Source organism: Eschrichtius robustus, chromosome 10, assembly GCF_028021215.1.
Source record: "Eschrichtius robustus isolate mEscRob2 chromosome 10, mEscRob2.pri, whole genome shotgun sequence".
Lineage (NCBI taxonomy): Eukaryota > Metazoa > Chordata > Mammalia > Artiodactyla > Eschrichtiidae > Eschrichtius > Eschrichtius robustus.
Window position 1 is genome coordinate 67,973,677 of NC_090833.1, and position 27,103 is coordinate 68,000,779.

A 27,103-nucleotide genomic window follows, 5' to 3' on the forward strand; every position below is an offset into this window, starting at 1 on the left:
CGGGTTCGAGCCCTGGTCAGGGAAGATCCCACATGACGCAGAGCAACTAAGCCCGTGCACCACAACTACTGAGCCTGCGCTCTAGAGCCCGCGAGCCACAACTACTGAAGCCCGCGAGCCACAACTACTGAAGCCCGTGTGCCACAACTACTGAAACCCGTGTGCCTAGAGCCCGTGCTCCGCAACAAGAGAAGCCACCGCAACAAGAAGCCCGCGCACTGCAATGAAGAGTAGCCCCCGCTCGCCTCAACGAGAGAAAGCCTGCGTGCAACAAGGAAGACCCAATGCAGCCAAAAGTAAATAAATAAAATAAGTAAATTTATTTTAAAAAAAAAAGGTAACAGACTGAGGCTGAGTGGAGGACATGAGATGCCACAGCAGCACAAGGAAGAAAACGAGAGAAGGAATTTGGCATTTATTTGCTGCAGTGCCCCAGGCTCTGTGCTAGGCAGAGAATCACTCGGCCTCTAGGTGGGTCAGTGAGGGTGACTTAAAAGATGGGACATTTAAAGTGAGCCTTAGGAGATCAATGGAGGTTCACCAGGTAGACAAGAGAGGGAAAGGGGGCATTAGTCAGAGGGACCTGCACCGGCAGAGGCACAGAAGAAGGAAAAAAAGTTGAGTCCGAGGAGCCGTGAGTGAATCCCAGTGGCCAGGGCATAACAGCTCCTGCAGGGCCTGGCATGCCATGCCTGGGAGCTTTGGCCCAAGTTTGTGTTTTAGAAAGACATCTGTGCTGGCCACACAGAGTGGAGAGACCCCGAGAATGGAGGCTGGAAGGCCATTTGATTATGACACCACTGATAGCGAGAAGCCATGAAGACGGCAGCAGCCCCAGTGATGGAAAAGAGGGGGAAAGATCCACCTATACGGCTACATAGTCACTTGCAGGAAAAAGCCCTGTGGTCCTCTGGGCTCAGAGGCTCTTATAGCACCAGCTGTGTGCCCTTTAGGTCCCCCTGCTCAGCAGACAGCCTGTACCCTGGCACTGAGTAGGTGCTCAATTGTATGCAGAAGGAATGCGCGAAGGAGTGAATCATTTTATTCAAGGCTCCCCTGTTCAATCCCTTCCCTACAGTCAGAGATTTTTTTCTTTTTTACTAAATTATAAAAGGCCTTCTGGAGTAACAAATGTCTCAGTCTTTAAAACCTGAAGAACTTTCTGTCATTCTCTCAGGAAAGAGAGAATTCAGGCTCAACGTTTCTGAAGAGATTGCCACACTGCTGTGACTTAACCCTTTATTCACTCTCAGTGAACCTTTCCAAATACATAGAGGCTATTTCAAAGGGGCACTCCTGCACTTTTTGGAAAGTTTTATGACCTCACGTAACACAAAGGCCATCGTGGGGAGTCATTTTTGTACTTTGGGGTGATTGTTGTCCTCAGAGACGGCAGTGTTTTCCCACTTGTGGTTATTTATCTGTTTTCTCACCAGACAGTGCTTTATTCAACTCTTATTCATGTCACAGTCATGAATCTTTCCACGGGAAGCCAGCAAATATCTTTGCCCTAATTCTTGCAGCGCTCCACATTATCTAAAATGGGCTCCACATGCGGAGTTCCCTTTGAAAGCAACTGAAACTCCAGTAAAAGATGCTGCATTCAGTGTCTAAATTTAAGTTAGCTGCCCTGATGGAATAGTAATTGTGGTGTTCAGAAAAAAATCAAGCCATATCTGAAATTCATCAATTCATCATTTTGTACTAAAAGCATAATGTGACTGAAAAAAATAACCCGCAAGTTTTATTAAAGAAAGTGTGAGTTAAATGTCACATAATTATATTCTTTATATTTTTTCTTTATGAATCCAGTTGCTAAGGCATCAGATTTTTAATCAGCCATTGGAATCCTGTGGGTATATAATTTCTTCTTCTCCTAATTAGGAATAGTCTCCAATTTACTCAGCATTAGTACAGAATTGATTATAGCTTGGCCTCACCTCGTAAAGTAGACTTACTTTGGAACAGCATCAAACAGGTATTTATGTTTTAAAACGTATGGTCCTTCTGACTTTCCTTCTAATTTTGGACATTTACTACTTTTCCTTTCCTTCCTTCTTCCCCCAACTTGACTGCAAACAACACAGAAATCTCGTCAGACTTAGCAAAGGGGGAAAATGTGACTTTTAGTGTCTTCCTATGTGCTAGGTACTGTGCTACTTGTTTCTATAGGTCATCTCAGATAAGCCTTACCACATCCTTGTATAGATAGGAAAACGGAGTACTAAAACGTAAAAGGTGGCATGAATTCCTCTACTTTTAGTGTAAACGTACTCAATTCTTATAGCAAACAAATTATATTAAAATATGCAGTACAGACTGTTTTCCCTGTTGTTGGGACTATGTTATTTGGATTGTCAGCAGGAGCCTCCCCAACTTGCTGAGTGATTTCCACGGTTTCAGAACCAAATTCATTAGAGTTCACTGCTTGTACCGTATTTCATGGATCCTAAGATACATAATTTTTCTGATTTTAGAAACTTTGATGCGTCTTATAATTGACAGCAGGTCACTGTTTAATGGGTGGCTCTTTTTTTATTCTTAATGGTACATAAAATAGTGTGACTTCAATCTGTGTCATCTTGGATTTGGTGGAATGGTGTACCAGGGTCTTTCCAGTGTCTAAATGATGGGAGCAAAGCTTGAGATTCAGTTACAGAAATAGGATTATGGACCCCCGACCCTCTCCTCCCGTTCACAATCCTCTGATGCAGATGGCTCCTGTCTTTGCTTGCCAGTCTGAGACATTGAGAGTTTGTACCTTGAGCTCAACTTACTTCTGTCCCATAAAAAGGTCAAAGCCCCCTTACCGAAGATCTCTTTTCTTCTTAATCTAAATGTACCTTCAGTTTTTTTTTTTAACCTGTAAGCAATATAGTATAATGTGGTAGCTGCTGATCTTTGGTCAATATCAGAATCAGCTGCGCACCTATTAAAATTATGAAAGCCCAGGATGCTCTTGCTTACTTCAACGGGCCTGGGCCTCTGTGTACTTGTTTTTAGCTCTCCAGGTGATCCTGATAAACACGAGTTTGAGACTCACTGGTGTAGTTGTTGAGAGCAGGAATCCTTGAGCCCGACTGCCTGGACTCAAATCCTGGCTCCACCAGTGTAACCTTCCTATTAATTTCTGTGTCTCAGTTTCCTTATCTGCAAAACAGGGACCAACAACAGCATCTACCTCAAAGGATTATTGTGAAATTTAATCAAATGAGCCATGCAACCTACTTAGCCCAACACCTAACACATGTAACAAGTGCCCAATAAACATCAGAAGGTTTCATTACTCCCTTCCTACAAGGCTGAAATTTTCTATCTCATTCCCAGAAACCAATCTCATCTTTTCCTGGATTCAGGGCAGCTGACAGCCTTGTTTGGTAACTCGAGTCTCCCATGTAATCTCAAAGAAAAGGACTGAGAAGAAAAACTAAGATTCCTTTTTAATGAGCAGGGGGAGGTCTGGAGTCTGTTGAAACCAGGGAATATAAAACAGAATAAGGATAAAGGTAGGTTCAAAAAAGTCACACTGTGAGTTCACTTGTAAACGCTTGCCTAATTCAGGGTTCTAACCCTCCCCTGCATGCAAATCACTGCAGGAACTGAGAACTAAAAATGTCTGGGCAGCCTCCAGGCTCCCTCCCACAAGAGATTCAGATTCAGATGGTCTGGGGTAGGGCTCAGACATGGGCGATTTTTCTTGAGTTCCCAGGTAATTTGAGTATGCAGTCAGAGTTGATAGCCATTGATCCAACTGCATATTTAAAAGATTCTAAACACCTCTCACCTGTTAGGGGATTTGTCTCTTATTTGAAGATATTTTATAGAACCCTCTCCACCTCAAAAAAAAACAAAACAAAACTTAGGAGACCCTCTTCCCTAAAATAGAGATGCTATACCAGTTCCAGTAACTCATACAGTTGATGTGAATGCACTTTGTAAATTGTAAATACGTGTGTGTATGTGAGGGAGAGACAAAGAAAAAGAGAAAGGGAGGATTATGCTGTATAATGGGAAGATGATTTTCCTATTATATTAGGTAGCATGCACAAAGAGACCTGGAACTCTTCCAGTTAGTAGGGTGTAGTGTAATCTGAAGTCTAATCTATCAGCCATTTGAATGCATAAATTTTTTATTCAAAAATAGGGACCATGCACATTTTGTACAAGATAGAAATTAGAACCTTTCTGAGCCTGATTTGAGGAAATAAAAAATAACAAAACAGATACTCTGAGGGTATCCAGTCTTCTGCATATACTAGTCATATAATCTTTTATTTTCTTTATTTTCTTTTTCTGGATGGCCACTGTAGCAGATTAAGTATCTGGCCTTATGTTCCCCAGCTTTCCTCAAACAGCTAAGTTTAATTCCTGTCCAGATGACTGACTGACTCTTATCTCTCCTTATCCCACTTACTGAGTTAGACATAAAGAGATTCTAAAGTCCTCTTATCTGTTGGGGAAGCGGTTGTAAGGTGGATTTCTCTCTTATCCTTTTTATAGCACTCTCTATCTGCCAACCTTAGTAGTCTCTTTTTTTCTAAAATGCCCATAAACCTGCTATGCCTGCTATAGGGATATTATAAGGATCAAACAAATATGTGTAAGCACTTTGAAAACTGTAGAACTCCATCATATCATGCCCTGCTCAAAAGCCTTCATTGGCTTCAGCTGTCAGTCTACTTAAGGAGCAGTCCCTCAGCTGGAACTCAAGGCCCTCTCCCAGACCACCATTCCAACCTTGTCTTTGGCTGTTCTGACACACGGAGAGCCATGCTGCAGGGGAACCGATCTGCCAGACTGGAAGCAGACTGAGGTACCAATTGTGTATTATACAGATGACAGTAAGAGGAATCTGATTTAGGGCGCTGGCGGCCTGAATGGAAAAGAGGGAACAGAAAGGAGGTACATCACCAAAGTAAAATATCTAGTACAGGTAATTGTTTGGGTATATGTGTGTGGATGGGCTGGGTTGAGGTGGAGGATGGAGAGGCTGAAGGTAGGGGAAATGTTTTATAGAAATGTTTATATATCTGTAACTGGGTTAAGAGGAAGGACTGCTAAAGGAAGGATTGGGGACCCAAATACTGAGTTTGGTTTTGGACATGTTGAGTTTCAGGTACTTCGGAGGCATCCAGGTGAGTCGAAACAGAAGCCTGGAGATTGGGGTAGAGATGTTTTTGTCTCTCATCTACAAAGAGAAGAGCGCAGGCAAGGGAGAGTGGGTGAGATCAACAGGAGGGTAGAAAGAAGAGCAGGGGCCCAAGGAGAGAATCTTGAGGATTCCGGCATTTACTAGTCAGGATAAGTAAGAAAAGGCAGGGGAGGAACCGGCCAGGAGTCACTGCCAGTGAAGCCAGGGGATCACGTCCCACAGGGAGGTCTGAGGGAAGGTCCTCGGATGTGGTGAGTTACAGGCTCCTGATGAATTTCAGAGGAGCCACATCACTCAAGTGGCAGGGCAGAAGGCAGATGATGAAGCGTTAAAGAAATTGGGAGTATTGAGGAAGTGGGCGCCGTGGGCATGGATTAGCCTTTCAAGAAATTTAGAAGTGAAAGGAAAGGAGGCAGAAGACAATTTAACGCTTACCACTAACAAAGTGGAAAGTAAAGGCAGGAAGGCACAAAGCTGGAGCTGTGAGATAAAAGTGAGCTTGTTTTAATAAAAAGAGGAGAAAGTGCTCTCGTCTTAATAGCTCAAAGAATGCTGATAGCAGCCGTGTGTGAAATTGATTTCTGAGGCCCAGCACCAGAGACAGACAGGCTGTGAGGCCAATGGGGTAGTAAAGCATGATTTAGCACCTTCACTTTCTCTGCTTATTACAAAACAGGCTTTAAAAAAGATGCCTGTGGTGCATCTCGGCAATCTTGATATTGTCTGTGGCCCAGATCCATTTTAATATATTCCTGAGGCATTTTAGTGATTATAACATTACTCGAAGCATCAGCCTATTAACTTTTCACATTGCTAACCATGATTAATGCAATGCATACAAATATTATCCCTACCATTAAATAACATTGAATGATGCTGAAGGAAAAAGAATTCCTCTTGCTGCAAACAAAACGATGACAGACTCAAAATGCTTGCAACATTGAAAGCAAAAATTAAGTTTTATGAATTCTCAGGGAAACTGTATTTGCTTCTACTTTATCAAGCATTGAGGGTCAGAGAAGTGCTCACGAGAATCACAAAAACCATATTATGTTTCATATGCTAATAAACATTTATAAAAGGTTTCACTAATGGCCCCTTGACATTGTCATTTAATTTACAAATGAAAGACTGCATTACTTCCCATGTATACAATACTGACTGATATTTTGCAACTATGATTTCAAAATGCTAACAGTACAGGGAATTTAGCCAGCTCAGAAACGTAAATACTTTTCATGAACTTGACTGGGAGATAGAAAGAGACAACAGGTATATATGTCTTTAATCACCAATATTATATTCCACCTCAATTTAAGTAGATCAGTATTGTTTACAAACAGTGACAAACTATAATTGAGAAAGACAAGTCCTTTTAGAACACCAGAGTCTTTCTTGCAGTGATTTAAAATAAGGGACTTATTCTACAGTCTACTTCCTACAATATTAAAGAAAAATTGTAGGCTATTTATGAAAGACAGCATCGTTTCACTAGGGAACGTCTGCCCTCATTGCTGTAGTTAAGACAGCAAAAGCTGTGTGAAGGCTGCTGACTCTCAACTGTTACTGATAAAGGACTTAATAATATGTTGAAAATATACCTAGAAATCAGAATATCTTTTTAAATAACCACGAGAAGTTATACTCGTAGAGAACCACAATAGCAGTTTTTGTTTTGATACAAAATAAATTATGTCATGAAAATTACTGATATAGCCATTAGTAGAAACAGCATAAAATGAAAAACCATTATTATTTACCACCTGGATAGGAAATAAGTCAATATAGAAACTGAAAACCATCATATAAAGCTAACTTTTATCTCATCATTTGGGAAATTTTTGCTTACCCGTACTTAGTGATTTTTTTTTTAAATTTTTTAAACATCTTTATTGAAGTATAATTGCCTTACAATGGTGTGTTAGCTTCTGCTTTATAACAAAGTGAATCAGTTATACATATACATATGTTCCCATATCTCTTCCCTCTTGCGTCTCCCTCCCTCCCACCCTCCCCATCCCACCCCTCTAGGTGGTCACAAAGCACCGAGCTGATCTCCCTGTGCTATGCGGCTGCTTCCCACTAGCTATCTATTTTACATTTGGTAGTGTATATATGTCCATGACACTCTCTCACCCTGTCACATCTCACCCCACCCCCTCCCCATATCCTCAAGTCCATTCTCTAGTAGGTCTGTGTCTTTATTCCCGTCTTGCCACTAGGTTCTTCATGGCCTTTTTTTTTTTTTTCCTTAGATTACATATATATGTGTTAGCATACTATATTTGTTTTTCTCTTTCTGACTTACTTCACTCTGTATGACAGACTCTAACTCCATCCACCTCATTACAAATACCTCCATTTCATTTCTTTTTATGGCTGAGTAATATTCCATTGTATATGTGCCACATCTTCTTTATCCATTCATCTGTCGATGGACATTTAGGCTGCTTCCATGTCCTGGCTATTGTAAATAGAGCTGCAATGAACATTTTGGTACATGACTCTTTTTGAACTATGGTTTTCTCAGGGTATATGCCCAGTAGTGGGATTGCTGGGGTCGTATGGTAGTTCTATTTGTAGTTTTTTAAGGAACCTCCATACTGTTCTCCATAGTGGCTGTATCAATTTACATTCCCACCAACAGTGCAAGAGTGTTCCCTTTCCTCCACACCCTCTCCAGCATTTATTGTTTCTAGATTTTTTGATGATGGCCATTCTGACCGGTGTGAGATGATATCTCATTGTAGTTTTGATTTGCATTTCTCTAATGATTAATGATGTTGAGCATTCTTTCATGTGTCTGTTGGCAATCTGTATATATTCTTTGGAGAAATGTCTATTTAGGTCTTCTGCCCATTTTTGGATTGGGTTGTTTGTTTTTTTGTTATTGAGCTGCATGAGCTGCTTGTAAATCTTGGAGATTAATCCTTTGTCAGTTGCTTCATTTGCAAATATTTTCTCCCATTCTGAGGGTTGTCAGTGATTTTTAAATAATTAAATAATACACATTTATCAAGAAAAATACAGTGTATAGTTTAGCTTTTTTTTTTTTTTTTATTATTCAGGGGTCACAATGATTTGACAGAGGTTCTGGATGCTGAGAATTGTATTGTAAAGGAAAGGAGTCCCCATTAGAGATTCTTTTTTTCAAGAATTACTTTTAATGAAATGATTCTTACAGCTGAAGCCGTAGGATCATCTCTACTTGAATTTCATTTAGCAATTTAGTACTGTCAACATTTTCATATTTTAGAACTTTTATTTTTTAAACAATTTTTATAGCAATCCTGAGTTAAATTGAGCAAATATTCATGTCTCGTCGCCAAGTTAGAAAATTTATTTGTAAATATGCTTAAATGAGATAAGCTCATTTAGAATTGTAGACTTATTGATGGCTTAGGGATGTTTCAGAAAGTATCTGGCCCCAAATCCCACAATGGCCAAGTCCTGACCCCCAGCCTGTGTCCCTCTTTAGAAGTTTTGCCATCAGTATTACCCATATCTGTTCTGTGATACATTGTAAAATTAAAATTTCTCACAAAAATGTCAGTTAAACACTACACATCCATTGCACATTGATCTCTGTATCAAGCCCTGATTTAGAAATTAGGGGTGTCAAAGGGAATTCCCTTTGACACAATTTAATGAAAATACAATTTAATTAATGAAAATACAATTTAATACAATTTATTGACAATACAGTTTAATTAATGACAATACAATTTAATTCATCTTTTTTTACTTTTCTATTGGTAGAGGCCTATGCCTTTGATCAAGTCAGGACTCCCTCCTCAACCCAGCACACTCATCTCCACAAAGTGCTGCTTCCCAGGTGTTGCGGAAGGACTGACTATTGTTTACTCAGTGATGAGGAGTCTTTGGCAGATAAGCAACTAGGATTTGAATTAGGCTAAATTAAGGCAAGATGTGACAGGTTAATCAGCTTTTAACATTTTGGGTAAATTTCAAGTTGGCATAAAAAGACACGTGAAGAAGCAGAAATGTGATCCTCTTTTTCTTCCGTGAGTCAGATTAATTTTTTTCCTCTTCCATTCCCTTACTTATCTGCAGTTTCTGCATATAGATTTCCCCCCTCTGTCTTCAGAGAATCTGAATGTATATAAATGAGAGTGAAAGCTGACATCGGTTATGAATTAGACACTCAACTACAACTTGTCCTGGCCTGCCTTGTGTTAATTATTCATTCAATGAATATGCACTGAGACCAATTACGTATCCGGTGTTCTACGAGGCACTGTGGGTACAAAGGCATGTTCATCTTTGTCATGGCCCTTAAGAAACACACTGTCCATTTTTTGGGGTAGATGTATAAATAACTAACTACAGTACAGTGGCTGACAAATGCTAAAATAGCCATGCGTATCAAGTCCTAGCAATATGTTCAGAGTACACAGGAGAGGCAGTGATTGATTCTACCTGGAGATTAGAGAACATTGCACGAGAAGATGGCATGGGAGCTGCAGGAGCAGAAGTACACAAGTCGAAGAAGGAAAAAGATGCAAGGAACACGGAGAGGAAGGCAGTCTAGGCAACAGTAGACTCATGAACAGAATATCAGAGGTGCCCAAGCAGCTTGTCTGACTGAGCAGCAGTGCCCTGTCACTGGAGTGTCGAGGATGTGTGATCAGGTGTGACAGAAATGAGTCTAGAACGTTGATTTAGGGTCAAGTTAGGAAGAGTGTTGTATGCCACTCTAATAATTTGGACTTTATCTTATACTCAGTGGTTCTTAACCTTTTGTGGAGAACGTGATGAAAGCTATGAATCCTCTTTCCAGAAGCATGATAATAACACACAAACACCCAAAATGTTGCATACCGTTTCTGAGTCCTCACAGCCCATCTGAAATCTATTACTTGATGCCACCAGCTCTAGGCAGGCAGTGGAACCACAGGACCCCCTTAGGGAGTGAACTTTAGCTCTCCATTCTAGAAAGGTAACGGGCAGCAGTGTGGAGGACAGACTGGTGGGTGGAGAGGCTGAGGTCCGAAAATCAGATGGGAAGGCTATTGCAAAACGCCAGGCATGAAATGCTGGAACCAGAATTAAGGCAGTGAAAGTAGGGATTGGAGAGGGTGGGAGTGGAAGAGAGACATTTCAGAAGTGGAAGTGATGAGACTTGGTATCTGATTAAATGCAGAGAATGTTGAGCAGTCAGATATTTTGTTGTTGTTGTTTATCTCACTTCCTCAGTAGATTATAAAAGAAACATAAGAATGCAGGATTAGAACTTAAGATCCATGAGAAAGCAACAGGTTCTTCCATAAGCCAAGAGGCAGAGGGCTATGCGGTAGTGAGCTCCGCTGATACCTACTGGGAGACGCTGAGAATCGAATAGGGAGCTGTTGAAATTGGTACACGTGGATGGGAGACGGTCATTTCAAAGCAGCAAGTTAACTTGCTGGTTGCCACCTATGCCTTGCTTACAAGGCTTCCTGGCCCATGTTGAGTGTTGTCCTTGAGTGTTGAGTCAGGTATAGATGCGAAGGAAATCTGCTGATGATTGGCATGAATCTACATTAAGCAATTATGGTGCTTCTGGATTGCTGGGACGCCAGGTTGCTTTGCTTTACTTTAATGACGGAAAAGGATCATCAGGCCCATAAGTAGACCCTCAAAATGATTTACTGCCAAACTGCAAAACTCGTGAAACTGTTCCAATTATTCAAGCTGCTACCTATAGCTACAGTTACAGGTTAAAACTAGAGGGAATGTTATCTGTTGAAGATACAGAGATATGGTAATTGAGAGAGCTGTTGCTTTAAAAAATGGATCTGAGTCAGAGGTGCAGTGTTTTGACAAAATTTATCTCCTAGTGTGGAGGAGGGTGGGTGGTGGTATGCATTTGAACTGAAGAAAAGAATAAAGTCCCAGAACTTGAAACCACTTGGAAATTTTAAGTAACTAGATATTTCTCTCTGTCTCTCTCTCTCTCCCCCTCCCTCCCCCCTCCCCCTCCCCCCCCCCACTCCTGTGCTTATTGCATATCCTATGTATGTTTTTAAGAAACAGATGACAAGTAAATGAGTAATCTAAGATTTAAAACAAAACATACTTCCAAAGCCTTTCACCCTCTCTTAAATATTTGTCCACATCTATTACATTTTCTTCTAAATGGCATGCATAGGGATTATTGCAATGCCAACAGTAGGTAGTTCAAAAATAGAAAGCATAATTCCTGCCTTCAGCAAGTTTACAGTCTAACTGGGAAGATCATTGTTATGTAAAAGGATCACCCTAAAGAGCTACAGTCTTGTTTTCAGTTTCATGTATCCTTGCAAATTGATAATGCATAGATACAACATCAAATAATTGCAAATTAAAATATTGAGATAGTAAGAGCTTATCATTCTAATACTTTTTCTGGGTAAAGGGAATTTAATGTGAGCAAAAGTAGAAAAAAGAATGTAGGAAAGAAGAAAATATAATATTGCGTCAGAGAGAACGTTTTAGATTTCGATTCCAAACATTCATCCCACAGTATCTGAATGGCACTTGAGAGAGAAATGACCCGATCATGAGCGTCGGACAGGAACGTAAATTACACACCCAAAGTCCTCTGGAAGTTCATTCAGAACCATTTCAGCAAATTTTCTTTCTTGGCTCAGATGGCACCATGGTCAACCAAAGAAGAGTTAGGAAAGTTCTCCTAAAACCAAAGGCTTGATTGTGGCGTGAAGTGAACTAGTCATTTCTTCCAGCTTCTCTATTATCAATTGTAGTTTGGGGTTTTTGTTCAGCAAACTCTAAGCCATATTAATCTAGTAACTTTCCAGTTTTCTCAAGGAATCACAAAGTGAGCGTTTTCTCTGTCAGGAATTCTTTCTCCATTGATTCCAAACCCCAACATGTGCTTTCCAGAGCCTCTGATGTTTCATTAGTTCTACAGATGTTTTGTAAATGCATTGCAGCAAAATTTGCCTGTGCTGCAGAAAAGTATGGCTGATGGGAGTTGCAGTTTGGACAGAGCTTGGGTTAGATGAGATGGAAACGGAAACTGAAACTTCTAACTGGCTCACCAGGAAGTCAGGAATTCACAAAAAGAGCAGAAGAAGGAATTTCATTTGAGGGGGTTTTTCAAATATGCCTGTTTTGGGGAGTGGAGGGGTGTGGATGCCCCAGGATATAACTCGTCACTGTTTTCCTTGGTGCTTGGCCTATAGATTATTTTCCACAGGAGATTTTTTCTTTCTTAGAAAAAAAAAAAAGCAACCAGGAAGAGGAGCTTCAGTTTTAGAACTCCAGGTAAATGGCTTAAGTTTCACACTTGAGGAGAAATAGAAGAATGGCTTCAAAATATCGGTACAGTGCAAAGGCCATGGAAGTAATTACGGTCGGTGCAAACATGGGAATAGATGATTTTTTTTTAAATGACTGCAGTTTCTACAGCATACAAGTCTCCTATTGTCCAATTTTCTTTTGTAAAAGAAATGGAATTACCAGTTTCAGCCTTCTATTCCTAATTGAGCGGCCCCAAGGTTTAGGAGTTTGGCTGCTACAGTTGTTATTAAGAAGAAAATTATTACAGTGGAAAAAAGAAAACCAGACTGACAGGCTCTTTCTAGTAGAAAATCTCTTTAAATCTTCCAGACTCTCTCAGAGAGTGTGTCTGGAAGATTTATATGTATATATAAATATATATACACACACACACATATATATATACACACACATATGTATATGTGTATATACATAATCTACATACATATATGTATATGTATACGCATAAATATATATATATATATATATATATATATATATATAGGTTTTCATCCAAACTTGTTTGAAATGTCTCTCAGAAAAAGAAATGTATAGTAGTATTTATGTTAATATTCTATCAGCATCACAACAAAGCAGAGTCTTTCTATTTGTGAAGTTTATGCTTCTAAAGTAGTAGAAACTGACAGTGATAGAATATTTTACTAGGCCTTTCCTTGAGATAAACTGGCTCAAAATACTCCATGACCAGTCACAAATTTCCTGAATACTAATCTTTGCTCATATCAGCAATTATCGATTTGAATTCAGCTGGCTGTGAAATTGTGTTCTGGTTGAGCCTTCCAAAATGCCCAGAGGTTTCTCAGCAGTTTCCGAGATGAGATGTAATCCAGCCTGGGCCTTGGATGGAATACAAACAAATCAAGTTACCCTCGTTCTGAAATGAAAATCTTCCTGAAGCATTTGACATTGAGCAGAGGCAGGCTTTCATTTCTTAAAAAGTAATGAAGCTGTCTTAATTCCATCTCCAAGTTGTTATTCCTAGATTGAGAAAGGATGCTAAGGACAAAATCATTTTTCAGAAGAAAAGCAACAACATTAGTGCTTGTCATTCTATTAAAAAAAACTGTGTACTGATAAAATGCTGTCTAAAATGGAAAGGAAGGTCAAAATTGGAAGCCAGTCAGCACAAAAGATGGTCAGATTATGAGTATAAAACCTGGTCCCTTAGTGAAAGTGGGGTGTTAAAGTCCCCTACTATGATTGTGTTACTGTCGATTTCCCCTTTTATGGCTGTTAGCATTTGCCTTATGTATTGAGGTGCTCCTATGTTGGGTGCATATATATTTACAATTGTCATATCTTCTTCTTGGATTGATCCCTTGATCATTATGTAGTGTCCTTCTTTGTCTCTTGTAATAGTCTTTATTTTAAAGTCTATTTTGTCTGATATGAGAATTGCTACTCCAGCTTTCTTTTGATTTCCATTTGCATGGAATATCTTTTTCCATCCCCTCACTTTCAGTCTGTATGTGTCCCTAAGTCTGAAGTGGGTCTCTTGTAGACAGCGTATGTACAGGTGTTGTTTTTGTATCCATTCAGCCAGTCTGTGTCTTTTGATTGGAGCATTTAATCCATTTACATGTAAGGTAATTATCGATATGTATGTTCCTATTACCATTTTCTTAATTGTTTTGGGTTTGTTTTTGTAGGTTGTTTCCTTCTCTTGTGTTTCCTGCCTAGAGAAGTTCCTTTAGCATTTCTTGTAAAGCTGGTTTGGTGGTGCTGAATTCTCTTAACTTTTGCTTATCTGTAAAGGCTTCAATTTCTCCATCAAATCTGAATGAGATCCTTGCTGGGTAGAGTAATCTTGGTTGTAGGTTTTTCCCTTTCATCACTTTAAATATGTCCTGCCAGTCCTTTCTGGCTTGCAGAATTTCTGCTGAAAGTTCAGCTGTTAACCTTATGGGGATTCCCTTGTATGTTATTTGTTGCTTTTCCCTTGATGCTTTTAATATTTTTTCTTTGTATTTAATTTTTTTTTTTTTTAAAGAAATTCACGTTCTTTTATTTATTTATTTATTTATTTATGACTGTGTTGAGTCTTCGTTTCTGTGCGAGGGCTTTCTCTAGTTGCGGCAAGTGGGGACCACTCTTCCTCGCGGTGCGCGGGCCTCTCACCATCGCGGCCTCTCTTGTTGCGGAGCACAGGCTCCAGACGCGCAGGCTCAGTAATTGTGGCTCACGGGCCCAGTTGCTCCGTGGCATGTGGGATCTTCCCAGACCAGGGCTCGAACCCGTGTCCCCTGCATTAGCAGGCAGATTCTCAACCACTGCGCCACCAGGGAAGCCCTGTATTTAATTTTTGACAGTTTGATTAATATGTGTCTCGGCGTATTTCTCTTTGGGTTTATCCCGTATGGTACTCTCTGTGCTTCCGGGACTTGATTGACTATTTCCTTTCCCATGTTAGGGAAGTTTTTGACTATAATCTCTTCAAATATTTTCTCAGACCCTTTCTTTTCCTCTTCTTCTTCTGGGACCTCCGTAATTCAAATGTTGGTGTGTTTAATGTTGTCCCAGAGGTCTCTGAGACTGTCCTCAATTCTCTTCATTCTTTTTTCTTTATTCTGCTCCCTGGCAGTTATTTCCACCATTTTATCTTCCAGCTCACTTATCCGTTCTTCTGCCTCAATTATTCTGTTATTGATTCCTTCTAGAGAATTTTTAATTTCAGTAATTGTGTTGTTCATCACTGTTTGTTTGCTCTTTAATTCTTCTAGATCCTTGTAAATGTTTCTTGTATTTTCTCCATTTTGTTTCTGAGATTTTTGGATCATCTTTACTATCATTACTCTGAATTCTTTTTCAGGTAGTTTGTCTATTTCATCTTCATTTATTTGGTCTTGTAGGTTTATACCTTGCTCCTTCATCTGTAACATATTTTTTTGATGTTTCATTTTTTTTTTTTTTGATGGGTGGTGCTGTATTCTTGTCTTACTGGTTGTTTGGCCTGAGACATCCAGCACTGGAGCTTGCAGGCAGCTGGATAGAGATGGGTCTTGGTGCTGAGATGAGGCCCTCCTGGAGGCCTCACTCCAGTTGATATTCCCTGGGGTCTGAGGTTCTCTGTTAGTCCAGCGGTTTGGACTCGGAGCTCCTACCACAGGAGCTGGGGCCTGACCTCTGGCCTGGGAACCAAGATCCTACAAGCTTCGTGGTGTGGTTATAAAAAAAAAAAAAAAAAAAAGGAAGAAAGAAAGAAAAAAAAGGAGCAGTACAATATCAAAGAATAAAAAATAAAATAAAATTAGAAAGATAAAAAATATATTAAGAAAAGTAAAGCTATTATTGAAACAACTACAACAAGGTAAAATAAAACCACAACAGAAAAAAAAAGGGTGGGGGGGAAAAGCCAAAAGGAGAGATCACTGGTCTCTGGGGGTTCCTCCCATCCCCTTAGGTGTGCATGGTCCCCCACTGGTGCCTGGTAGGTGCCTTAGTTGTGAGGAGACACGAATTCCACATCCTCCTCGTACACCATCTTGACTCTGTCACCTTATCTTTGATAAAGGAAGCAAGAATATACAATGGAGAAAAGACAGCCTCTTCAGTAAGTGCTGCTGGGAAAACTGGACAGCTACCTGTAAAAGAATGAAATTAGAACACTCTCTAACACCATACACAAAAATAAACTCAAAATGGATTACAGACCTAAATGTAAGGCCAGACACTATAAAACTCTTAGAGGAAAACATAGGCAGAACACTCTATGACATAAATCACAGCAAGATCCTTTTTGACCCACCTCCTAGAGAAATGGAAATAAAAACAAAAATAAATGGGACCTAGTGAAACTTATAAGCTTTTGCACAGCAAAGGAAACCATAAACAAGACAAAAAGACAACCCTCAGAATGGAAGAAAATATTTGCAAATGAAGCAACTGACAAAGGATTAATCTCCTTAATTCACAAGCAGCTCACGCAGCTCAATATCAAAAAAAACAAACAACCCAATCCAAAAATGGGCAGAAGACCCAAATAGACATTTCTCCAAAGAAGATATACAGATTGCCAACAAACACATGAAAGGATGCTCAACATCCCTAATCATTAGAGAAATGCAAATCAAAACTGCAATGAGGTATCACCTCACACCAGTCAGAATGGCCATCATCAAAAAATCTACAAACAAATGCTGGAGAGGGTGTGGAGAAAAGGGAACCCTCTTGCACTGTTGGTGGGAATGTAAATTGATACAGCCACTATGGAGAACAGTATGGCGGTTCCTTAAGAAACTGAAAATAGAACTACCATACGACCAGCAATCCCACTACTGGGCATATACCCTGAGAAAACCATAATTCAAAAAGAGTCATGTACCACAATGTTCATTGCAGCCCTATTTACAATAGCCAGGACATGGAAGCAACCTAAGTGTTCATTGACAGATGAATGGTTAAAGAAGATGTGGCACATTTATACAATGGAATATTACTCAGCCATAAAAGGAAACGAAGTTGAGTTATTTGTAGTGAGGTGGATGGACCTAGAGCCTGTCATACAGAGTGAAATTTGTCAGAAAGAGAAAAACAAATACCATATGCCAACACATATGTATGGAATCTCAAAAAAAAATTGGTTCTGATGAACCCAGGGGCAGGACAGGAATAAAGACGCAGACATAGAGAATGGACTTGAGGACATGGGGAGGGGGAAGTGTAAGCTGGGACGAAGTGAGAGAGTATCATTGACATATATACACTACCAAATGTAAAATAGATAGCTATTGGGAAGCAGCTGCATGGCACAGGGAGATCAGTTTGGTGCTTTGTGACCACCTAGAGGGGTGGGATAAGGAGGGTGGGAGGGAGATGCAAGAGGGAGGGTATATGGGGATATATGTATACATATAGCTGATTCATTTTTTTATACAGCAGAAACTAACACAACACTGTAAAGCAATTATACTCCATTAAAGATGTTAAAAAAGAAACAAAAAAAAAAACGTGGTCCCACCAGGTACTAGCTATGTGACTTGGCAAGGGGAGAGGGGAGTGGGGCAGGGGGGCAGATGTTCGTTACCTGAGTGGAGAGATGGAATAATTAACACCAACATGCTAGAAACTACACTAGGCACCTTACATATGATTTCCCAGTTAATCTTCACCATCACCCTAGGAAGAGAAGCATTAATATCCCCATTTCACAGATGGTGAAACCCAGGCTCAGAGAGATCCAACAAAGGGCTCTCGTCAAGTTTACTAACAGATGACTAGGAAGGTCTGTCCCACCCCCAAGCCTGTGCTCTTTCTCCTGTACCTTGATGCAAGGTGTTCAACCTCTCTGAGCCTCAATTTTCTTATTGGTAAAATAGGAAAAATCTTCTCCTACCTGACATGGCTCATCGTGAGGGTTAAATACGCTCATCCATGTAAATTCTAGCATACTTCCTGGCACATAAGTACTTAATAAATCCCAGCGTTTTCCCCTCACCACCCACCCCCTAGGTTTTGGCGCAGCTAGGTGCCCTAACAGCAATGTGAAAGGGGCACCTGTGTGTGCATGCATGGACACAGCAAAAGGAAAAGGAGAAGAGGTACCCAAAAGTCCTGCTGTGGCCTAGATAGCTTTTCCACCCTGTTACAGAACTGACTTTTCTCCTCAGTAGCAAGGGACAGGCTTCACATAGTGGCCTCTGGAAGACTGTGGACTGTGTCACTGGCAGCTCGTCATATTCCCCAGCAGTGCAGCTGTGATAAGAACCAGATGATCCAAATTTCCTCAGCAAAGCCAGCAGCGAATATCTGGGAAGGCGCATGCCTCAGTATCCATCCACACACCCTGCTCTTTAAGAAAGTACATCAAAAAGCTAATGGACTTTTACAAGAGCCCGGTTACTGCTTAACGTCTGTAAGCTCTCAGGAGCAGAGCATCACGACTCCTACCACGTACAGTTGGCGGCAGAACCTGTATTCCAAGTTCTTAAAGAAGCCAAGGATTAGGTAAGATTTATAGGGACCTGATGTAGGGAAGCTAAAAATGAAGTCTGCAGATTCGTTTCCAAAGCTTGGTACACAGATGGGATGTACCTCTGTATAGATTTAGCCACATTGCATGGGCACACCACAGGAAAAATGCTTCTCTCATCACTGGAGGAGTTGCCCCCCCCGCCTTTTTAATTTCGAGGTGTGTGACATCCATTTAGTACATCACATACACAGGTCCAGATGGCTTAAGCTAAATGCTGTCTGTCTGGGAGAAGAGGAAAACCTCCTTGCTGATTTTGAAAGAGTAAGAATCGCTCTTTCCATTCATCCCATTACCCATTTTGCTACTTTTGAGGATCTGTTGATGTCTGAAAAACACTTTGCTTATAATATAACTTCATTTGCTATAAGACTTCAATTCTACAAAAACCTATCATCCATTTCCTCAGAACCTACTTTCGTTTTCATTTTGTTCTGTATCACTTGACCTCTTGTTACAACATTTGGAAAAAATATTTTCCAAATACTCTGTGTATGTATCTCCGAGTAGACATAACTCTGTCTTCTTATTGCTAATTTGTGCTTCGTCCTACAACATCTTTCCTAAGTCTTTGATAACCTGTTCAGGTTCCAGTGGAAGAGGGTTCTGGATAAGGAGGTACATAGGAGGTCATTCTGAGGTTAAGTGTCTATTGGGCTGTGAGGTGCAGGGAAACTATTGCTTCATGTGATTACTCTAAGTGTGTTAACTACTTGTAGCTGTCAGGCTTAAAGCTGTTCACCTGAGACTTGGTTGCTGCAATTGCCTCTGAAATTAACCACAAAATGATCAGGTGAAAACCATGTTTAGATAAGCAGTAATGGCGAGAAAATGACACCATTCTGAGGTTGATGGATTTAGAGAAGCTCTTCTAATCTTCTTCGAATATTCCTAAGAGGTATACAGTGATGTCAGCCACAGTCTATATTCCATGCAGTTGGCATGGACTGAGGCTTAGAATCACTTAACTGACCCAGGAGCAAGGATGGATGGAAACTGAGAAGTTGATGGCTGAATTTTCTAACAAGAAACTACAGTTGACCCATAAACAACTCAGGTTTGAAGTGCGCGGCTCCACTTATATCAGATTTTTTCAATAGTAAAGACTGTAGCTCTACATGGCCTGTGGATATGGAGGAACTGCGTGTAGAGAGGGCCGGCCATAAGTTACACTAGATTTTCAATTGAGTGCAGGTCAGCACCCTTCACCCCCAAGTGTTAAAGGGTCAACTGTAGTTGATTTAGGAGTCGTCATCAGTGCTACATTCAAAGGTCATCATGTGGCACCAAAGATCTAGAAATAGCTAGACTTTTTCTAAATTGAATAACTCAAGGGACGTATTCGATTTTCATAGGATTATAGAACCAAGACTCAGGCCTTTCGCCTCTCAGTGTTCACTAGATTTCTGAAATGTCAACTCAAAGGAGGTGCCAGTTATCCATTCTCACCCATCCAGTGACTATAGAAAAAAATAAGTGCTATACTAAGAAGGAAATTTATAATGGGCTTTCCCCTCAAGTTCAATATCAGATGCAGTTTTGACCTTTTCTGATAAATCCCCTATTGGTGAAACCTTGGCTTACATACAGAGTTTAATGGTTGCACTTTAGTTCTCCGTCAATTAGTAGCTAAAGACCATCGTCTCACCTGACACTGTTGCTGAAATTTCTAGCAGTGGTCAGGAATAATCTCTTGATCACTGTGTTTTTATAACATTCATGACCTTGTTTCTGAGACATTGACATTAAAATATTAGGTTTATGTGATGGAAATCAAATCGAGAAACACTGGTTGGGAAGTAATGGGAAAGCTTAGAATTTTGGTTTCAGAAGCAATCAGCATTGCCTCTAGGCAACTCATTATCTATTCCTGTTTTCTTCTGCTTCAGTTTTTCTTCCTAGATGCAATTCAAAGTTTACACTTTTTAAAAAATTCTACTGTGAAGTGGAATGCACATTCCACAATAAGAGAGTAATAAACATGAGTCCCACCTGGACTAAGCACGAAAGTTATTTATAATGAAGGCCCTCTTAACAACTGTAATAAGCAAATGCTTCTATGTCTTAAATGACCTGCAAGGCATTGCTGAAATGTCATTTCTGGTTATAGATGTAAAAATCTGGCACAGTTAAAGAGGAGGAAAATTACTTTCTCTAACATTAAACATGAATTCAGTTGAAATGAATTATGTTTATTCTGCTGGTTAAAAGAAAAGTTGGAGTTTGTTCCAGTTTAAGGAATAGGTCCATGGCTTTCTTCTGGGCTAGCGTGCAATGTCCTTCAGAGAAATGTGGGCATCTAATATGTCTAGTTGTGTGGAAACTTGTAACTGGTGATGAGGTAAGATGTTTAGTCAGTGAACCCTCACCTTAGAGCCATTTTAGTGCCTCTCCAGACAAGGCACATGAAAAATATCAAGCAACTTTAGCACAGAGTTTGAAACAATCTGCTTCTCTAGAAAAACCAAATCTCAGCCATACATTATTTCCTAAATATCTTATCCAGAGAGCCGCCAGAGAGAAACTGCTGCAGGATTTGGCATTCTGGTGTTCTTACCTCACATGGAAGTAGAGTTCACATGTGAATGCCGCATGTGGAATTTTTTTTTTCAGTTGTAGTAATTGGATAGTATCATAATTTGTAATCACTCATCTTGCTTAGTTTAATTACTTCATGCAGGCTAGCATTTGTGATGCTGGTTTTCATCTCAGTCAGATTGAATTTTAATAAAATAAGGGAAATTGCATTGTACAGTGCATGTGTGTCACGGAAATAATTACTGCATCAGGCAAATACTCTCTCAACAGAACCATCTTCCAGTCACACAGAGCAAACAAAATGGGAGCCAGGAGGTGCACAATAAACTTTTTAAAAATCTGAGGAATGAATTTACTGGGTGAGCAAGAGACTTGGTATGTATATTTAAATGGCAAAGGGTCTTTCCTCCCTCACTAGTGTATTAAGCTTGGAAACAGAGTACCCCGTATTGCTGTGATTAGAGATTGGTTTTATTAACCCTAAAAACCAGGCTTTGGAGCTCAGTAAATACTTCCTTTAGAAAGGACAGGTTTGGGGGTAACCAATGTGTTTCTGTTTCCTATTCAATGCTGCATTTATAGGAACCTCAAGCTCCTGGCAGGTCATATCACCAGGTCAGTGTCATGTGGCAGGAGACTGGAAGGTTCTGCTGTGGGAAAGTCAGGGTTTTAAGAAAGATGAACCTTACATAGTGCAGTGTTTCAACTAAGCTCAGCAGAAAAAAAAAAAGCACTGCTACCCATCATGTTAATAAGTAATATTAAATAATAATGTTAATAATAGCATCAAATGCTTACATAGTATTTATTATTTAGGCCCTGTGAGCTTTTTAAAATGTGCATATGTATTTGTTTTTATTGTGGCATAGTATATACAACATAAAATATACTGTCTTACTCATTTTTAAGTGTACAGTTCAGTGGCAGTAAACACATTCACATTGTTATGTGGCCATCACCACCATCGATCTCCAGAATTATTTTCTTCTTACCAAATTGAAATTCTGTATCCATTAAACAATAACTCCCCATTCCCCCCTCCCCCCAACCCCTAGCAACCACCATTCGACTTTCTGTCTTTATGAATTTGACTACTCTAGGTACCTCCTGTAAGTGAAATCATATAATATTCATCCTTTTGTATCTAGCTTACTTCACTTAGCATAATGTCCTCAAGGTTTATCCATGTTGTAACATGTGTCAGAATTTCCTTCCTTTTTAAGGCTGAATAATATTCCATTGTATGACTATAGCGTATTTTGTTTATCCATTCATCCCCCCATGGACACTTGGATTATTTCTGCCTTATGTGCTTTTTATATATTAACTATTTTAATCCTCACAATGTCTCAGTGATGTAGATAGTTTTATTATCTCCATTCTATGATAAGAAAAGTGAAGCACAAGAACATCACAGCTGGGAGGCCCTGGAGCCAATATTCCACTCCAGGCTGAGTACGTCTGTAGTCTCTACTTCTAACCACTATCTATCCTACTGCTTATTTCAAATGATTTAGGACTCTAAATATAGCATGCACCAGCTAGACAATCCTTGATATAATACTCTCAGGCCAGGTTTGTGGCTCCATTTATACAGGCTGTAAAAGTTCCAAGGAGTAGTCAGTTTGACAAATGAGCCCCATAGCAACATATTTATAAAGAATCCCATTACTGCAAAATAAATAGTTTTCTAGGGGTGAAACAATGTGCTTTTCATTTTCAGGAGCTCCTCCTAATTGGATGATATAGCCTTGAGTATAATTAGATAGGGCGTGAGAAAGTCTTTAAGAGCTACCATTTATAGAGCCTACTATATGCTGGTCATTTTACTTGCATCATCTCAAGTTCTCACAATGCTTTATAAGAGGTTACCCTCCTGTCGCCTCTGTATTCCATGCTCTTCCAATGTTATACACTGCCTATGCTCTCTCCTTAGAGAAAAAACTGAAGATGAACCGTCATATTGCCTATCATGCACATTTTCTTTACAGTTTGCTTTTTCCAAATATAAATAGTTTTGAAATTTTAACATTTGTCATGTGTATGTTATTGACATGAAGCAATACCACCTTTACTATATGGGTATCACTTGGTTTATTCAGTAAAGTAACTTGGCCACAGTTTACACTAGCTATTTGTAGAACTCTTGCCATGGGCTGAGTTGTATCCCCCCCAAATTCATATGTTGAAGCCCTCCTGCCCAATGTGATGTTATTTGAAGATGGAGCCTTTAGGAGATAATTAGGGTTAGATGAGGTGGTGAGGATGGGGCCCTCATGATGAGATTAGTGCCCTTCTAACAAGAGACACCAGTGAGCTTGCCCTCCCTCTCTTACTCACATAAAGTGGAGGTCATGTGACCACATAGTGACAAAGAAGCCATGTGTAACCCAAAAGGAAAGTGTTCACTGGGAGCCAACCATGCTGGCGTCCTAGTCTCGGACTTTGACTCCAGAACTGTGGAAAAATAAATTTTTATTGTTTAAAACACCCAGGCTGGTATTTTGTTACGGCAACATGAGCAGACTAATACAACTGTGAACGTACATATGTGACACATTCTCAATTTATAATAACATAATAATTATAGGTAATATTTATTTGTGATTTACTCTGAAACTAGTCCTAAGTTTAGTTTGTATAACTAGTCTTTCTACAGTGTGTGTGTGTGTGTGTGTGTGTGTGTTTTGTGTGTGTGTGCATGCACACACATGGATGTAGTGTCATGGTTATAATATTATCCCCATTTTATAGAAAGGGAAATTGAAGTGTAGGGAGGTGGTAAGTTACTTGTACAAGGACATATAATTACTTAAAAAACAGAATCCATATCCAAACCCAGGCAGTTTCTAACTTCAGAACCTGTTCTATTAACTATTATTATTATTCTATTATGTAACTGGCACAAATTTTCTCTTTAACTCTTCTAAGAAATGTGAAGCACTACATGGAGACCTACACATAACAATCTTCCTTACAGTAAATGCAGATTTCACTAGGAAGTCTGTCAATAACAAGCAAATCTGTCTGTCTGGAGCCAATCCTTGCATTACTGAAGTTACTTCATGCAATTATTCTCATTAACACATCTGAAAACTAGGAATGACGCTGCTTCATTTAAAAAAAGAGTCAGTTGTATAAAATGTTAAATTTTGGAAAGCAGTGCTGGTATGCACATGCCAATCTTCTCAGAGCAGAAACATCTCTGAGTGCAGCTTCTCTCTTCACAAAGCAACAAAAGAGTAGACTCATGAACCCTGGGCAAAACTGTGACTTCAGTGCAATCTATCTTCCTCTGACCCAGATTCTTATTTCTGGCCACCTTTTTCTGTTCACTCCCATAAATGCAGTCCCTTGCCCTTTTCAGTCACAGCCCAGGGTCCTTGAACTCAAATATCCCTCTCCCTAAACATATGCACAGTATTAAATTGGAAAGAATCTGAGAATCTGAACCCGTCTTCATATTCAGCAAGGCCAGCATGTACAGACACACAGACCACCCACGCTTTAGGACGCACATTTCCGCGTTCACTGAGGACTCATACTGACCATCCTCTCGTTCCTCACAGAGCTCCAGGACCGCACGCTCTGAGGAGGACCGGGACGGCCTGTGGGACGCCTGGGGCCCGTGGAGTGAGTGCTCACGCACCTGCGGTGGAGGGGCCTCCTACTCGCTGAGGCGCTGCCTCAGCAGCAAGTAAGTCCTGAACCCACAGCCTGGGGCTTTTGCAAGACCCCGAGGGAGCAGGTTGGAGGCATACTTTTGGAGAAATGCAGAGCATTTTGTTGGACACAAATCCAGATGAAGGAATGAAAGGAAGGTCCAAAGAATTAAATATGACCATCTCCAGCTAAGTATTTAGATACCCTTATATGATAAGCAATATAGAATTTATCTCATTCACCAAGCAAATTTTCTTATCTGTTTTCATGTTAGAACTGGAAGGAAAATTTATTATTAGAAATGGATCTAGCATTTATAGCTCCATAATATATTATACTTTTGGTACCATCTTAATTATGGTGACAATAATAACAAAAATATTAACGTTAATAGCATATTATGTTGGATTCCAATGTTACCAAGTAGTTTGCAAATGAAGGATATATTGATTTGGTTTCTTTAGATATTATAATGGCCAGAAGTTCCCCAAGGTCATTCTGTTTCCTGAATGATGAGTTTTACATATTATGAGATTTGGAAGAATAGAAAGTGCAGTGGAAATTGGGGCATGAACACTGGGAGAGATGATGAAAGGGGAAGTAAGAGTGGCTAACAGTTCCTAAGCTGAAAGGAAAAGGCTGGAGGTGTTAGAATGGAAAGTCTTTACTTAGAATAATAATAATAATTCAAAACTGCTTCTTGAACTGTGTGGTCTATGACTAGATTTTTCTCCAAACTATAAAATACAAAGTACTATGGTAATATTTTTTTTAATGAAAGATTTTATTCGACAGTGAAAAGTGTTATATGTGGCAAGGAAGAGGTTTGATCAAAATTACTATATATTATAAATAAAACATGAAACAGAAGAAGGAAAGATTATGTATCTGCTGATTCTTCTAGACCTTTCATGAACAGCAGAAAGTGGTGAGATATAGTTTCAGGAAAATGTCAACTTATTCTAGTAAGAGTGAGAATTTCTTGAAATCAGGGTCCAGGTCTTACTTTTTTCCATATCCCCCAGGTCTGCACAGGGTCTGAGAGATATTAAGAGCTCAATAGATGTTTCCTCACTGAATCCATTGATAACTAGATATCGTTTTGGTTCCAGAGAGGCCCAAGTGGAAATAACATACCCAGGGGGAAAATGACCAAAGGGCATATCTTGAAAGATACCAGATCAATTCTGGTATTTAGCCATTCTGGTGTTTGGGTCTACACTGAAGATCAGTCTGTTGGTTGAATCCACTAGCGAGTTTGTCTTCATTGGAGGCCAGCTTCATATCAAACCAGATCTGTGAGCCGATAAGAAAGAATAGACTTTTCATCCTAATGATTCACCTGTTCTCTTAATCATGAATATCAAAAACTTCCTAAATCTGTACTACGTGATGCTACATGGTGATAGCACTGTGGGGCATAACTCATGATAAACACACATCGGTAAAGCCAAAAGGTACAAATTTGGAATGTTCCTATTATGTAGTTTGCCCAAGTAAGCATGCTTGAATATTCTGTAGGGATGAGCCAAAACATGTGTCTCACAAAGCTGGTAAGAAATGTATGGGAACTTTCACATTGGCTCAGTGATGTGAATGTTACATTGTGAAAACCTTGTACTGAGTGAGAGACTGAGAAACAACTTCAGGAATGAATTAAAACCACAAGTGAAAGTCTGTCATCTGGCAAATCATCAAATATTGATGTCCTGTTATATTCAAAACTACCATTTTTGTCACCTAGTAAATTAAGGCTCCAGTCGTTAGGATTTTATTAAGATACTATGGGAGAAAAAAAAAAAAAAAGATACTATGGGAGGTCTCAGTGTCATCTTTGGGTCAGGGCTGTCATCTACTTATGATGAACTGAAAAAGTAGAATGTAAATTCTAAAATTATGAATGTATATATGTCCCTATTTGGCTCTCAAATATTGAAAAAACACATTCAGTAAACTCATACTGGTGTGGATAGGAAGTAAAAAAAGAATGGGGAGAGAAGTGGACCACCTATTCTTTAGGGATTTGAAGAAAAAGAAAAAAATCTTCAAACAGATGGCATTTCCAGATCTGGTAAGAACATAAAGAAATAGTAAAAGAAGCGACTGCACAGCTGAATCAACCTATGTGTTGTTTTTCTCAAGAGAACCAGAATCAGTACAGTTCAGCATAAAGTCACTTCACAACACAAGCCCAGTTGAAGAATGGTGTCAAAATATATGTCGGGCACAGATAAATAGTCCTGTCATAATTTTTTTAAAAGATGTACATTGGCCAAAGTAAGTTACCTAGCCAAGTCCAAAGTCAATGTGCGAGAGCAAAAATGTTACAAGGAAAGCCATGCGATGTAGGGCAGGTAAAGAATTGGGACCATTTTGGCAATCTACCATGGATAGTCTTCTGTGGCAATTCATTTCTGATGGTTAATGGACATAATGAGTTTTCTCTCATCTCTCCACTCCATATTTAGGCATCCAAA

The 27,103-nt window shown here is 39.6% G+C and overlaps 1 protein-coding gene across 3 annotated transcripts in view; it reads left to right on the plus strand.

Annotated features, from left to right (window-relative positions):
* The window catches only part of ADAMTSL1 (ADAMTS like 1), a 464,565-nt gene that overhangs the window by 11,393 nt on the left and 426,069 nt on the right, over positions 1-27,103 (plus strand). For all 3 annotated transcript variants that reach the window (XM_068552874.1, XM_068552875.1, XM_068552876.1), the window contains exon 2: positions 24,533-24,660. In XM_068552874.1, the coding sequence (XP_068408975.1) occupies positions 24,533-24,660 (128 nt within the window). The remainder of the gene's footprint in view (positions 1-24,532; positions 24,661-27,103) is intronic.